At 39.3% G+C, this 17,288-nt stretch overlaps 1 protein-coding gene across 1 annotated transcript in view; it reads right to left on the bottom strand.

Moving 5' to 3' along the window:
- Positions 1-17,288, bottom strand: part of asic2 (acid sensing ion channel subunit 2) — a 144,149-nt gene that overhangs the window by 11,102 nt on the left and 115,759 nt on the right. The window contains exons 4-5 of the mRNA XM_088091153.1: positions 8,971-9,121; positions 8,585-8,641 (exon numbers count right to left, since the gene is read on the bottom strand). Coding sequence (XP_087947279.1) covers positions 8,585-8,641; positions 8,971-9,121 — 208 coding nt within the window. The remainder of the gene's footprint in view (positions 1-8,584; positions 8,642-8,970; positions 9,122-17,288) is intronic.

The following is a 17,288-nucleotide window of genomic DNA, read 5'->3' as shown; positions in this document are numbered from 1 at the left end:
CTTTTAGACACAAAGTGAGACTTTTCCTTACATTTTCTGGGACATACTAAGACTTCCTCTTTGAATACAGAAAACTTCTGGCTAACAGTATGATTGCAATCCATTTTGCCAGTTCGATTAAGATCTTTATCCCTATGTCATATTCTATTAGACTAAAGTCTTCCCTTTTATTTGCTGAACTTCTGTACAGAAAGAGTTGGTGATTTGTTTGTTTCTAAAAGGGGGATTAAAACAGGATCATTTTGCCTTCCTCAACAATCGTAGATCCCAGTAGGTGATTCATGTGGGGATGATTCTAATAAATATTCTAATAAAAACAGTCTCCTCGTCAAACACAACAGCTTGGTCAATGGCCCTATGCGTCAAACTATGACGCTCTAGGTACCTCTATAGCATCAGTTTTGGATGCGTCATTGCTTGTTACATGCATACAGTGTTTTCAGAAATTATACACAAAGTGTCTTTCAAAAATAAATTCCCGGTTAGGTTTAGGAACCAAAACTACTTGGTTAGATCTAGGAAGGAAGACCATGATTTGGGTTAATATAAGTTAACAAGTTTTTTGCATAACCTACGCAGTTACACAAGTTAACTATGTAATGTAGCCAAGTGGCCTACACACGTTTCATCACACAGATAGTTGAAACAACTGAACAATGACCTTTGGTTTCAAAAGACATGACCATCTGTCTCCTGGGATGGGTTTTACATTTACTATTTACATAGGACGCAATTTAAAGCATAGTGTTCCTCATAAAGATGCAAAAGGGTACCTTGTGTGTAAGTATCAGGCACCAAGGGGCATGGCCAAGTGACAGTATTTAAGGACCTTGAAATGACAATGAGTTGTCTAATGCCTCATGAAAAAATCTGCGTACTGTTAAGACCACAAAATATAGTAAAAGATATGAACAAAGATCAAATTTGATAGAGAAAGCAGGTGTAAAGTTAAAGCTACATGACAATTTTACATTATTTTAAAATATTGTTGTTGGATCATGAATAGGATCAAATAATTTAAGATCACTGTAAAGTCATTAAGCATGTCAAAACAGTTTTTAGTCTCTAAAAAAATACATTTGTCCTTTTTAACAGCTGATAATATGTTTTTGAGGAAAAAATGACAAATGTTCACTGATTTGTGATTTCCCTATTATTGGAAATTAAATAGATCAGGGTTTTGGACTCCTAGTTGGACAAAACAAGCAAGCAGAAGAAAGCAAAGTGGATTTTTTCCCCTATATTCTGACATTTCTGACTAAATGGCCATTCAGTTAAAAAATAAATAAATAAAAACACAACTGATTAAAAAATAATTATGACTTGCAGCTGTAATAGAAATATTAATCATGGCTAAAAATGGTGAAGCAATTGTAAAAGTTTCTACCATTTATATCCCAACAACACTACAATGAACTACAACCTGAAATAATATGACAGTAAATTGTGATATGGTTCATATACACACCACAGCCTATTAGTTTTAATTAGTTGCATCTTTGTGGTGTGTTAGCACAATCTGTACATCAGTGTTTTCTCACAGCCAAAGAAACATTAAAACAAAGTACAGGCCTGAAGCTTCTGCAACTTTGTGCTCGGAGCGTCAGGCTTGTGTATCTTCAGACTGTCAGAAGAAAAAGCATCTACTTCCGTATTCCTAAATTTGTAACCTGACCCCTGTTTCCATGAAACTGAAAACAGGGGTCACACATACTGTCCCTCCAAACACATGCAAACAAAAACCATGCACGATTGCACACATGGCCCCATTCATACTATGCCTTGAGTTGCGTGGATGTTTACTCCATAAAAGCTGGAACGACAGTATAAGTCAATGTCATTGTCAAAGTCACAGAATGTAAAGCGCCAAACACAAACATGCCCTTAAGCAGCATCCGTGAAAACAGCCTTCACCCTGACAGAGACAAAGTCCTGATGCAGAAATGCCAGGCTGTATTCACGGCTCGGCTTTGGCAGTTTGACTCAGAGAGAAAAAAAAAAAGAAACTAAAAATGCACTGGATGATTTCGTGTTAAGCCCACAGCCTCCTACATAACACCAACTCTCTCTCACTGTGACGATAATGTTAAGCGACACAGGCTTTTCAAATATAGCTCCATCAAAAGCTTCTCCGGCAACGAGGCTGCTCACACTCCACACAAATCACTTTCTTAAGCTGAATTTATGAAGTTGCAAAGTTTAAATAGAGCTCTTTAAATTTCACCAGAGATTGCAGACTCCTTTTTCACTACCAAAGGCTTCTCTCTCCGGACTTACATTTACCCCTTATTCCTTGAATGGAATGGAGAAGTTAATGGTATCAAGGCTTATTTCTCACTGAGACAGCTCTGTGGCCAACAAAGCACGAGGCAGCTCTCCCCCAACAGCGCACTAATAGCCGGCGAGGCCATACAGTCACGTAATTACAAGAGGAAATTCAATATGGCTTCTCAGCGGTCTCTTATTTTTATTCAAATGAGACGTTACTGGATACACAGGAGCAAGGCCTCGTGCATTCAAATGATTGATTTCTTTTTCTGAGCTTCTCACCTTTGTCCACCGTCCTCCCTTGTTTTCTCTCACACACATTTAAATCTAGAAGATCAAATTTATATGTCTTCCTGATAATTTTCTAAATGTTACTCGCTGGAATACCGACTGATAAAAACTATAAAATACATATCTATCTGAAAGGAAGACTGCTAATATAACCACTTATCAAGCCTGGAGGGGATCATGCGTTTGGTCGTGTGTGCATGTGTGAGTGCGTGCTTGTGTGAGTATCTGTCTGCCCGCAACTAATCTTCCATGCTATCAACAGGGGATTTTCACACTGTTCATTTGAAGAGAGTAAATAGACAAAGCCGGCGCTTTTCTACCACGCCTATTGGGCGGTCAAGTTAAACAATGCCACAATCAAATTGCAGAAATCACTTTAGGGTATATTCTGACAACATACCATTGCACCCATATTTAAGTTTTAAGTTAAGGATTGTGAGCTCAATGGGTCACAGCAACCAGAAGAGTTAAGAGTGTGATGTACAAAACTCTCCTTGGTATACGATACGATACCATACCATACCATACAATAACATACCATACCATACATTCTTTACTATTTCAGGATGTTGTTAGGATTTGGGGGACATTTAAAAGATTTCAGGATATTTATAAGATTTTAGGACATTACGGGCTTAATCTGGACCCCTGTCAGGGGAATGTGGGGGATTCTCAACCAGCACTTTCTTTGATAAACAAGCTATATTTTGATGTTGTTTTATGCACTCTGGAGCCTTATGTATACAAAAAACATTTCCCAGTGTGAATCATTTTATTTTTTAACTGTGAATTAGAAAATGTTTTTGGGGGTCCACTCGGCACCTTATCAGGGACCGGATTTGGCCCGTGGGCCGTAAGCTGAGTATCACTGCCAAAAGGCTTAAGACAACTTAGTAAGGATTTTTTTTCATCAGGTTTTTTTGGAACGACTGGGGAGGAGGCCAAAAACAGCAGTCAGTGTATGAGAGGGCCGGTGAGCGACTTGGTACTGTGGGATGATGATAATTTAAACTCTTTTAGATAATTCTTGAAAATCATTTACATGTTCTTCTCTCTATGTTTTTTATGTTTTTTACCTACCAATGAGTAGACATCCTTGCCTGTTTCAGCACTTGGAATGCAGAGCATGAAAAGCCCTTATCAGTCAAATATTTTGTGTGCACATTTCTGACAAATGCTCAAGGATCTCCCGAGGTTGCGGTGATTCACAGGTGTTGAAAGACTGTTTTATTGACTGTTTTATACCCTCACTGACTGCTGACTTTTCACTCTTCTTAACCAGCTGGTAGAAGTTGAAAGTTTTTCAGGAATCAGCTTGGTTCAGAGACAACGCACCTTGAGGTCTGTTGCAGGTCAAACTTTGGCCTTTTTATGGCTCAAAAATGACTTCCATAGAAAATTTTGGTCTTATTTTGAACTGGAGCATCTGCTGAATAATTCCATACCTGATATGTTGTGAGCCACTAAAGTTAGGCATAGTACAAGTTGAATATGTCAGCTGTTTTTTTATATGCTGCCATCTTGACTGTAGGGGGGTTTCAAGGGATAATTCCACAGGGAGCAACTTTGCCGCATTCAGGCTGCAGTAGCTGCAACACACTTTGTTCTGTGTCTGCACCATATCACAATGGTAGCATTTACGAAGCAAGGTGTTTTGCCTACTTAATTTTGTAGACTTGTTGATTTGGTCATTTTTCCTTGATATTGGTGCTTCTCCCAAAAGTAAGGATGATACGTAGTTAAATGGTTTCTTTCTGGGTCTATTTTAGTGTGTTTATTGTTGATATTTCATACATTGTTGTGCTCTAGCCTATAGACAAAGCCCATACTTTTAAAAGTCTTTAGTTATGAATACATGGACTTGTGGCAGTGCTTTGTATATTAAAAATACATTCATCCTCCATGAAGTTCCTCTTAGCTGGAGAACCCGATGTGCTTTGTGCAATGTGATGCCACTGTCAAAAATAGACAAGTGTGGATTTTTATTAGCTTCTGGGACACACTACGCTACGTCTGCTGGAATTACAAGAATCATCTCGAGTGGCTGCTACCAGCCGAAGCGACCGCCTGGCAGCGATTTTCACACTACTGAGTTTGCTTTTCTAGTATAGGATAGTTTTGGCTGGTTGAATCTTCTGTTTAGCAGCTATAAAGAAAATTGGAAATAATTGTGTTTGTCCGTCTGGGTGTGTGATTATAAGCTGTCTGTTTCCTAAAAAGCGAACAACCAGATAAGCAAGTTGTTCACAGACAACAGTTGCAGCTGTCTCCCATCAAAAATACTTTCAGTGCCGTCTCCAAAACTTGAGAGACACAGTTATAGAGAGAAAAAAACCCAATCAAACTTTGCTGTGTGAAATGTTCTCTGGTGGGTATAGCAAATTGGAACTGAGTTTAAAACAAGAATTAATTTGCATTCACTGATCCAAACTGAGTCTGTGTGTGTGTGTGTGTGTGTGTGTGTGTGTGTGTGTGCATGTGGGATTGTAAAAGCCTTACTGTTCAAAAAATGAAGCCAATTACGGGGAAGCAAGAGGAAAAGAGCTGTCTGGAATAAGCACCAAAGCCTTCTACTCTCCACTCTCCTGTTGTTGTATTGAGTGCACGTTAATGGCACATAGCTGTAATACACCAAAGGCTCTTATGGTGTGGGAACCTGCAGGCCTTGATGCTGACTGCCTGAAAGTTTAGTTGCCCTTGGCTACATGTTTTTTCTGTTTTATATCTTTTTTTTGCACGTAACCATTTTTCCAGAAATAATTTTCCTTGGGGTGGGAGAGAGCAGTGAGACAGGCGTGGGAGGAGAGAAAGTTTTAGTGATGTTGCTGTAACTCAGCAGAGGTTGATAAGGTCATACATTACTTTGTATGCTTTGGAATCAACTTACTATTTATGTATTATTTATGTTGTCACTGACTCTTATTGATCAAAAATGTAGATTTTATGAGAAATAATGTGGCTAACAGTGGTTAAAAATGCTAGAATTTCTTCTTTTATTTACTATGCAAATTGAAGTAATCTTGAGTGGCAACGGCAATTTGCTTCATATAGCACATTTAATTACACATAAACTCAAAGTGCTTTACATTGAAAGTGTGTTTTTTGAAATCATAAAGCCTTACCACTGCTACCACTTAAGTTGCCAACTGGGTATATATATTTATAATATTTTTGCACTTACGTCATGGATCCTAGTTAAAAAAAGTTGACCTTAAAAGTTTCAGATATGATTTCTGCCTCCACAGCCCTAATCTAAAGGTTAATTACATATCTTTTGTAGAATAGATATAATTTTGGACTGTTCTGAGAGAGACAAAACCCACCCACACTCGATACATTACTACATTTTTTTTTAACTCAAATTACCACCTTGCTCAAAATTTGGACTTAATGGCATAATGTAGTCTGCCAACAATTACACTACAGTTGCCACTACTAACCATAGGTAGCACCAAAGAGAATGAAATGGAGATCTTGGCGATTGTAACTTATGTTTGATATTGACCCACCCATTCAGTAACTGACCAAATGTCTGCCCTTCTGTTCCTGAGTTATCACATTGAATGCCAAAAAAAGTCTTTTTGCAGAATTATGAGGTCAAAGTGAATTTGACCTTTTGGATTTCATCAGTCCATCAGCTGAGTCCAGGTGGATATTTGTGCCAAATTTGAAGAAATTCCCTTTAGGCATTCATGAGAAAAAAGAGATCCCATCCAAGAAGGAACAGAGGACCCGGTCTGAAAATACCTGAGAATAATCAAAGCTGGATTCATATTCAGTTAAAGAGGAAAACAGGGGTTCTGTTTCATGGTTGAGCGCCAGGTTTTATTCTTTGATATCACCACAGCAACGCTAGAAGGATGTATCGTACGTGATCAGGCTGTATCATGCTGTAATTATGTTTCCCCACCGTGTTTGTGTTTACATTCACTCATTTATTTTCTGAGAGGGCTGTTGGGCTGCACATACACACAAAGATCTGGAGTCACATCCAGGTAACTGTTAACATTATTTCCTCGTCTAATTACTGAAGAGGAGACTACAGCTGTGTTTATGTACAAGGAGTCACACAGGGCAGGGATCGCAGTGAACAGAAGGTCTGCAGCGTAATGGCTTTGGTAGATCTGTGTTACTGAAAAGGAGAAGACTACTGAGAGTCTTTCCTTTGTTATGTTTTCTTCACTATTAGCGGCCATCAGAAACTTACATGAGAAATTACGAGCTGACTGATCAGAGTTCTTGCACAGGAGCACATTAGCTATGTCATGTGGTGTACACCCTTAAATGCAGTCTAAATACAGCTAAAAGGTGTAGTTTTATTCATTCTCAGTGTATAACCTACAGTAGATGTCTGTTAGTACACCCCCTGTCTGACATGGAAGTGAACTGCTGTGGAGGGGGGATCAGCAGCAAAACAGATTTTATCCACCTAAAAAAAATCTACAACAGTTTAAGCGTATGCCATACCAAGAGTATTTTCACCACTTTACCTTTCCATCAGAAAGCCTGTTCAACAGAGAAGCTGTTAATGGCTTCAGTTACACGTCTATGCTCTTGTCAAAGCCACCAGACTCCACTGAGAAAAACAGCAGTTTTAGATCACTGAACACTGGAGCCACAGGTCCACTGCTGCCTTGATCAGTTAATTAGTTTGTGTTAATGGGTGACTATGGTGAATCCAAACTAACCATTTCTAACACCAAAGTCACTCAATAACACAAATTTTAAAAAACATTCGAGGCAGCAGTACCAGCAGCTCCAGCGTTCATCGATGTTAAATCACTGTTTTTCTAAATGGCATCAAAATGGCTTTCTGATGGAAAGGTAAAGCAGTGAAAATAGTTTCAACGTAGCGTACATTTAAAATTATAAAGCTTTATAGCTATAAGCTATAAAGCAGGACACTGGCTGCCATCCACTATAGGTGATACATTGGCTATGGATAAGTATCTCATACAACCCCACTTCAAAAAATCTGAACAATCCCTTTAATTGTCATTGAGTATTATGAGGTAACACAGGATCAGAGCTCGTAGTGTGGGACAGGCCCGAGCCTTCCTTGAGACCTTTGACATAATAATCAAATACAGAAAACAGATAAGAAAATAGTACTTTATAATCTTGCTGCTTTGGAAGGCTAAACCCTTGATTTTTAAACACTTTCCAAGAAATCCTATTTAGATAAAATCACAAAGAAACCCAGTGATCTGAATTTCATGAGCTTTTCTCGAGTGTGCCATCTGGCAAAAGGTAAAATATTAAGCAGAGACATTATAGCAGTTCCATACAAAGTCAAAACAAGAAAATCAGATCAATATCTTAAAAAAGCCAGACAAACCAACATTAAATAAAACTGACCAAGCTAATATAAAATATTGAATTTGAAGGAATGGAAGAAAGGCTGCCAAAAACCTCTCATATAGCTGTTTAATTTACCTCAGTGCAGGAAATATGACCTGTTATCTATCTGACCATCCAGCCATTAAATTGAGCTCTAACTCTGCAGTCCCTGCCTGCTCTGATGTTGGTTACAGACTTGATGAGCTCTTTACACACGGGGGGAAATATTGAAATGAATCCTGTTCTCATGATAAATCAAAAAGTTTAGTTGTGACACATAGACTTTTCAGTGAAAGTGCTGCAGTGAGCCTACAGAGTCTACATGATAAATTATTCGTTAACTGTGCAATTCCCTTTTAAAATGATGACACACGGAGAAGACAGACAATGTGACGGTGGCTATCACCCGTTCCCAAAGTAGTCTGTTTCCTACTACACTGCTTTGACATTCATAATGATACGCTGTAGCTGCTCTTAAGATGAGCCGTCTCAGGCTTAAAAGTCTCTGCGGTGTTGCTCATCTTTAAAGCAGGTTTAGCATTAAAGCTCTGTAACAACAGCAAAAAAAAAAGAAGATAATCCTAATCCTTTGCAGAGGAAAATAACGATATGTAAACCAGAAAATACAGCGTGTGTGTGTCGTCTTGACTCGTGTTCATGAAGTCGTGTGTATATGCAGACTTACCGAGGGCAGGCTCAGCGCAGTCTTTGTACTGCTCAGGCGTGCAGTACGAAGCATCACCTGGGAACAGTTTGAATGAGGAGGAATTTAGTCAATGTCAGTGCTTGGACATTTTGAAAGATAGTTTTTGAAAGATAGTTGGATGCATCTAGAAACAATATGTGAGGTGCAACACTCCTTTCCTGCCAAACACATAATCCCCTGTCTTTTTTGAATGCCAACACCTTATCCAATATTGATTTGTCATATCAATATGAGGCCTCTCAATTCTGTTAAATCTCATATATAATAATGCAGCCTTGCTCAAAACTTCCTGCTGATGAATGCATTGTCAATACACCTCTATTGAGTGTGGGTTTTTTTTTGTGCTGACCATCAGTGCAGCTTACCAGGCATGTGCACCATCCTGCAGTTGCAGTTCTCCACAATGTAACGTGTCTCACAGTCAATCCTGCAGGCAGTTACACTGTAGACCTGGAAAAAGCCAGACTCCAGAGCCTTCGACTCACACTCTCCCCACGGGGGAGGCAGGTAGGTCAGCTGCAGGTGAGAAAGAAGATGTGGGAGTTAGTGAGGAGATTTGAGTTTCTCTCAACCCTTTGAAACCTGAGCGACTTGGCTTGATTTTGTTCAAAAACATGGGAAGAAGCCAGTAAGCAACACAAGAGGGAATTATCTAAAAAATTAGCAAGAAATTAGAAATTTGGAAAATTACCTGAAATTTGTAAAATAATACTAAAAAATAAAATAAAAAGTTAAAAATGAATAACATGAAAGTGCTAAAAAAATATAATTTTATATGACGATTTTAATAATATATTTTTCCCTTTTTTTCTTTTCTTTTACCCAAACATTTGTCTTTATCTTTTTAAGATAACTGTCTTAATCTGCAAATTGTGAAACATTAACTACCAAAGTGCAAATTTTTCCCATATTTTGGAAAAAATTGCACGAGTTTGCTCAGGGTTCAAAGGTTTAAATACTTATGAAAGGCGTCTGAAAGCAGCACAAGAGGAGACCTCTCTCCAGGTTTCAAAGTGTTAAAAACACACACACACTAACACACACACACAGACAGTTTCGAAGACCATTTTGATACCATGTAGAACGCAATTTAATTCTTTTTTCAGGCACACGGTGGGCACATGGGCTGGCTTGGCTTGACTTGGTTTGGTTTGGCACATCAGCCCAATGCGGCAGGGATTTGCACCACCATTACAGTAGGGCTACCTGCTTGAAGGTGTGTCTCTAACTGATGACGGATTGTCTTGAGTCCATGATGTTTAAAAGCAGCAGGTTAATTAACAGCTAAAGGGCCCTCGTGATCAAATAACTCAGGGTTCATCTAAGCTCTCACTGTGGCTGTTTCTGCTTGTGATTTCCTCACTGCGGAATAGACCAGTTTTTATTGAAGAAAAGCCGCTAACAATGTTCTGCTAATGTCTTAATAAAAACATTTAATTTCCTATAAATTCGTTGCAATAAAAGCCCTCCATTATTCTGTTATGTAAAAGTTTTTTTTGTGTAGCAACAAAATCAGGAAATATTGAGTTTTCATCAGCAGTAACTTAACACAACTTATGTACGGCTAAAAACGAACATTAAACAGTACCTCAAGCAAAAGCAGGATTCAGGGCAAAAAATAAACTCTAAACAAAAGAGATTCAGTGAGGAGCTACAAAAGCACTAAGAGTTGAATTAGCATCTTCACTGATCATGGAAAGACAAATTGGTGCAGCATGGTTTGACTCTTCACAAGTTTTTTTCAAAACATTCAATGTATAACAATAACTCAGAGAGATAGAACTGATAATGAACAGGACCCCAAAAAAGAAGCGCAATTTGATTAACCTATTAAAAGATAATCAATTATGGGATGATATGCTTCATAGCTACTGAGGCTAACGTTAGCAATAATGCTTGGTCTGATGTTGCTGATTAAAACTCCCCCAAAAAAGTACACAGCCTGCTGCAAGCACAAGATGTCTCAAAAAAGCCAAAGGCCACCTCAGTGGCCAATGGAGCCTAGCAATAACCATGTCCTTTCTCAATATAAGCAATTACATTTTTTTTCTTTTAAAACAAAAGTATTATTTATAATGTATTAAAACAATAAAAAAAACAAACATTATATTAATTATTGCTTTAGTAAAACTTAGCCCTTTTTATTATGAAAACCCCATCTCCTGAAAGTGGTATGAGTCTTCTTTTTTGTATGAAACTGATGTGATTAAAAACAAAGAAAAAAAAAAGAGCACTGGATCCTGGCCATTTCTTTGGGCGGGCCAGCCAACAGTATGCAAACACAAACAGTCAAACTTAGAACTGGTATAACTGCAAGCAAAAAAAGTAAAAATATTAAGACTTTTTCAGACTTCTCAAGACTTATGGATATTCTGCCCACACACATCAACAGAGAAAATCCATGTATAATAAGGACAGATCCCGACAGCAGCTCTCCAAAACGCATTCCTTAGTCCTTGAAATGGAGCCAGTACAGAGAAGCAGAACAGCCTCACAACAAACCAGGCGGTGCGGAAAACAATTCAAGAGATAGCCAGACTCTGTCAGAAAAATCCCACAACACCCGGCGATGGGAGCACAAAAACTCCAAATGTTCTCCTCCTGCTCCTGTGGCTCCAAGGACTGGGACAGCAGATGAAGAACGAGGGACACCGGGCCGAGCAGTGTGGAGCCCCATCTGCTGCAAAACACAGGCAGCGTGCTCTAGCCGTGCACTCTGCATCCATCACCCACCGCCCTCTGTTCCCCAGTTCCCTTCATTGTCATCACAATTCATCCCAACTGAGGCCTCTTCCTCTGCCAAAGGAGCAATTTTTTGGATGAGGCAAAATACAACATCCTGCCAGGTGAAATTTGGCCACAGTTTGCTTGTTAGCTCTGACAGAATTTGAAACCCTGCCCCTCCTCTCAGGCGATGTTGTATCTCGTCTTCTCAGAAGTTTGATGCTTAAGGTCTTCAGATTACTTCACCAACACTTAAGACAATAAATTCAAAATGCAATCCAAACACCGATCTAGCATGTTAAATATTTCAGTGTCCAAAAGCCTCTGGCCATGTCTGGGCTCAGTTACAATGTCTCCTGTGATAATTAAACAGGTCCTCCCTGAAGCCAGCAGAAAGTACAAGCAATGAAAGCCTACATCCATATGCTATTAATTTATTAAAGACTTAAGGAAGGTGCTTCTTAGCAATCCTTAACCTTTAAAATCACCTTCACACCTCAGCTAATCTTCTCTTCTGGCCTAATTAGAGTCAGCTGGGGCTGATGCAAGATCTGATTATTTCTCTGTAATCAGATAATCCAGGGTGCTCAATATCCCTTTTCACTGAGTTGGGACCTTTTGACCTGATTATGGTCTATCTAATAAGAGACGAGGCCTGTGCCCCACTCAGGGTGTTGTTAATCAATGTTCCGTTCCCCTGTTGTACCGGAGCAAAGCTTTAATTAGGCTTTACAAGTTGGTCAGCAGGGGACAATGTTGAAAAAGTTGATACGAGAACAGGGTAGATTGTAATAAGGTCGTTGTATTAGTGCTGGTTGGGTGAGTTGTAATAGAAAGTGTAGAGATTTGAGATGGACCTCAACATCAAAACGGTGTACAGAAGAGAGACAATTTTTTTTTCACAAGAATTACCGCCTCGCAGTTTCATACACATCTTTCCCCTGACAGAAGAGAAGATCTATACAAACAGTTTCACGTTGTGCACCCAAGATTAGAGTCAACAATTCAACATCTGACCAAGTGTGTCCACCTCTCTTCCTGAGAGTGGTGTAATGGCCAGAAAAATGATTTGCATAACATTATGATGTCACAGGGAAGTAGACCTTTAACCTTTTGGTTATAAGATGCCACAGAGACCTTGACCTTTGACCTTCAACCAACAAATTTTGAATAATTCCTTCTGGAGTCCAAGTGAATGTTTGTGTCAAATTTGAGGAAACTCCATGAAGACTCTCTTGAGATATCACATTTACAAGAATAAGATGATGACATCCCAGTGACCTTGACCTTCGACCACTAAGTTCCAGTCAGTTCATCGTTAAGTCGAAGAGGACGTTTGTGCAATTTTCTTTTAATACCCTCACAGTGCTCTATAGATATCCTGTTCATGAGAATGAAATTGACACAAGGTCACAGAGACCCAGAGAGCCCAGAGACATCTGACCACCAAATTGTAATCAGTTTTCTTTTGAGTCTAATTGGATGTTTGTGCCAAAATTTGAAGAAGTTCCCCAATGTGTTCTTGAGATATCACATTCATAAGGATGGGACAGATGTACTGATGGATGGACTGAAAACCCAAGAACATAATGGCTCCAGGCTCAGCTATTACTGGCACAGAGGCATAAAGACGCCCTCTGCAGAGCTCCACTGATGCACAAAGACTCTGAGCTTGAATCGAGAGGCAGCAAAAGAATAATGGTATAATGGAGACTTTTTTTTTAATCCTTGGAAAGAATGACTTTTTCAACCAAGGGAACACCGTGCCCTTTTAGCTTCAGTGAGAAGCCCACAGAAGGGCAATATCTGTCTGGAGAGTATACATTTAAAATTGCCTGCCTGCATGTGAGGACCTATTCAGCCCTTAGTATGGGCTGTGTTTTGTGTGCCTTTAGCTCACTTGATTGAGCTGCTTTGATCTCAGCCCAACATTATTAGCCAAAATTAACTCATTTAAACTCTTTGTCGAAGTCATTTTCACAGACAGACTGATTGGTATCCATTACAAAGATTCACTAATCACCATGTTTTTTTTCAACACACTCCACACGGCCTCATCCCAACTCTCTGACCCAGATACTCTACCCAATCATCATTATCCAGATTGCTTTTGGACATATTTGAAAGTGCCCTCAGGGTTTCTACAGAAAAAGAAGTTTGAAGAGGCAGGTGGGAACATCTCGCAGTGGGAGGGATACTCCCAGACTTCTGATACAATGTGCAGTTCTGCATTAATTAGCTGGAACTAAATTTGCTGTGTTCCCCACTGTGGAGGCTTGTGGAGAGGGGCAGTGTTTCCACAGCAGGCAGGCAGGTGGGCAGAGGAGGGACTGCCTTCACCCCTGCCAGTCACACAGAAGTGGGCTGACAGATGAGCGGAGACAGAAACCTTGGAGGCTCATTACCCAGGAGGCCTAAACATCACTGGGTAGATCTCTTCCTCTTCTCCCTCCTGCCTACCGCTGAGGTGACTCTCTACATCGCAGCTCCATGCTGAGCTGTGATGTACTGAGACAAGGTTTCAACTGAATTTGGCTTAAGAAAAGTTCTTCAAATTTCAAGTGAAGTTCTTTATCATGCTTTTTCAATCACTCACATTAAGTACGTTTGTGTGCACCTGAGAAACCAGGGAGAAGAGGGTGTTTGCAGCTGGTTACTGGAAATCACTCATCTGCTAAGCAGTCAGGCCCTGATTCAAATGCAGTAAAAAAAAATTAACCAAATTTTCAGAAACCTTGCAAGACAAAATGTAAATTTATGTGGTTTTCCATCTACTACTGTTGCAAGTATGCAAACATTCTGAGTTGGTTTGTTGAGATAAACAGTATATGTCATTAATTCTCAAGTCAGATTTTACAGAAGAAGAGGGCACAATTAGAGGATTTAATCAAAAGAATGCCAGTAAAACCTCAAATGAAGTGGAAAATAGATGTTTAATAATAGAGAGCAAACTGGACAATGGAAGTCTTGAACTACTAAGAGAAGATGAAGAGGGATTGCAGTAGCTGATTGCAACGAGGACAATGTTATAATGTCATTTATTCATTGAATTTGTTTTCATTGCACTTGTTCATCTTTACCTTTGATCAATTGACTGATTTTTCCACCACCCCCAAGCGTAGAAACTTTTTGGAGATATTTGAGATTTTTTGAACCCTTTGCACAGGTTATCCTTTAAATACTAGGATGCACTACTATCTGTAATGAGCTGCCCTTGCATAAACCCACCCTGCTGTCAGAAGAAAACTTTCCTTTTCTAAAGCAAGGTCGAAAGTCTTTGTCATGCACATGTGTACTTGTGCGAAAAAAAAAATCTTCTAGAAAACCGAAATCAGGTTTCTCCAGGAGAAATCTAGCTGGGGAAATAAAGTTTCTCTGCTCACCTACCACACTGACAAAAAACTGGTTTCTTTCCCATATGATATTTAAGAAATCAGCTTATCAGAGACAGCAAGCTATAACCCGATTAGTTTTAGTGGTTATAATCAATAAGTTTATATTATCAATGGGTCACATGATTATTGGTATGAGTAAGAGGTCACTCATAGTTTTATTTGATTTCACTGTATAGTGGGAATATTTTTTGAAAACTGTCTTGCATTCAAGGATGTGCGCTGTTTCACATTAACACATGTAAATACAATTAAACACAACAAAACTGCTACAAATACTACATATCAAATCAGACATCATGAAAAAGTGCAATTTAATCATTTCCTTTTACATTCAGTGTTCGACCCAGGTACACTCGGGCTTACTAAGAACCCAAACTCTGACCTTCTTGTGGGACTCTAACTCTCCTGTGTGACGGCAAAAGCTAATTCTTCAAATAAAAATTGAGATGAATTGGATGCAATTTTACCAGTCAGAGACAACACTCTTTTAGTAAGCGCAGTTTGGAAACTTGACTCCAGTGTGTGACCCACAATCTTTGAGCAGATACATAGCAGGGTAGCTAGTCTAGCTTTAAGCTGAACAGAGAGACAACGGTGCCACGCATCAATTCCATGCTGAGCGGTGATGAACTAACAAAGGCCCGACTCTGCAGTTCCTCTTATCTCTACGATGCTTTTTTGCACATTCCAACTTCACTCTAACCACACTCATAGTTTTGTTTTTGGCTTCAGCGGGAGACAGTTTTCATGAAAGAGTTCTAAAAACCACATATGTAACAACTAGCCGGTGAACATAGCGGAGTATGTAGTGGTTAAGGAAACATATACAGTACTGTGCAAAAGTATTAGGCCACCTTATTATTTTAGCAAGGTTATAATTGTCTTCCATATTTATTTATTTATCAGTAGTCTCTTCACTAAAATACAACCAGAACATACAGGAAATATGTACACAGTATTAAAAATGCAAATATTTCAGAATAAAACAACTTGAAATGGCTAAAGTTGCATGTATTTAGTGTGACCTCTCTTTCCCCTTAGCATGTCTTCAACTCTCCTGGGCAGACAGTATGAGATTTACTATACTAATCTTCTGGTGTATTTACACCAGGTTGCATTCAAGACATGTCCAAAGCTCAATAGATTGTTTGAGCTACATTTTCTTTTGGTTGTACAAGTCTATGTTTCACACTAAATATTGAATGTAGTGTGAAGAAGCCATTTTGTCCTGACTTTTTAGATGTTTTAATGTATTGTGCATGTTTTCTGTATTCTTTTTTATCTTAAAAAAAGACTGAGAAATAAACAACTCATTACTCAGTACAATTTTACTTAAACAACAAATCTGTGGTGGCCTAAGACTTTTGCACAGTACTGTATATTTAGTGGAAAACATTGCATCACATTTGCCACGTGGTCAGAAATGCCACCCCAAATTTATGCAAATATTACTCTGTAAGAGTAAGTATTGTCTCCCCTTATCAATTTCAAATGGATTAATATGTCAGTGTTGTGTCGACAGCTTGTTTTTGCTGCCAAGTGGCTACAAAAAGAATAATTGTAGGTTTAAAACATGTCCTCATCCCAAGTGGTCACATATTACTGCTTTTTCAGTGAACCTCCACATCTACGTATGATGCTCTAAGTATGCTCATGTGTCTGCTGTTGACAAAGCGGGATGCCACAACCAACACTGCGATGTTAACAAAGGCAGATGGTTATATTTAGGCAACAAAAGCACACGCTAACCAATGCCGGGACTCCAACAAAACCACATGACAAGAATTAGGATACAAAAGGCACAGATCGAAAGATTTAGGAAAAAACATTATGGTTTGGCTCCTGGATGAAAGTCTGTGGTTAGTTAGACCCATCTATCACCTCTTCAGCCTGCCCCACAGCAACCATCATGGTTACATCATTACAGGCAGCATTTCAACCTGATGCTGTCTAGCAGCGTATCATAGAGCCAGGACAGGTTCAGTCCAGCTGCGTTGTCAACTGACGCTGACCGTCTGCATATCACACAGCGATGTTTCATACTGCTGCAAAAGGTGGCTTTTGGCGACGATGTCTTATGCGAAATCACTGACAAGGTGGCGGTATTTGACAAATTCGGAATGAGAAGGGCCTGAGCTTTAAGTGCTTGTAAACACTCACCGACAGCCACTGTTTGCCAAAGGAACAGAAAATGCATCAACATGCTGGGGACAGAAGCCATTTTAAAAATGAAAAGGCTTTGGATTTATCTTGACAGAAATCTGTCTGTTAAGAGAAGGGCAATCTGGTGAGCTCCCACTGTTGAGCCAGACAATACATTTTCAAAAGCTTAACTTGGAAGCAGAGTATGAGAAAGAGGCAGAAAGAAAAACAAAGAAATGGAGATAAAAACAGTTACAACGAGAGACAGAACTAATAACCCTGGTAAAATGGATTCCTAACTGACACGGCTGAGAGGAGTCGTAATATAGAGACACTCAGCCTGGCAGCCTAGAAGCACCCTCACTGAAACTCGTTCAACTCCAGCCAAGGGGATGGAAAAGAGAAAAAGGGGTGAAAAACCT

Source organism: Plectropomus leopardus, chromosome 18 (genome assembly GCF_026936395.1).
Source record: "Plectropomus leopardus strain MGB_pleo_1.0 chromosome 18, ASM2693639v1, whole genome shotgun sequence".
NCBI lineage: Eukaryota > Metazoa > Chordata > Actinopteri > Perciformes > Serranidae > Plectropomus > Plectropomus leopardus.
The sequence above is the reverse complement of the archived record's forward strand: the minus strand, read 5'-3'. Positions and strand labels throughout refer to the sequence as shown.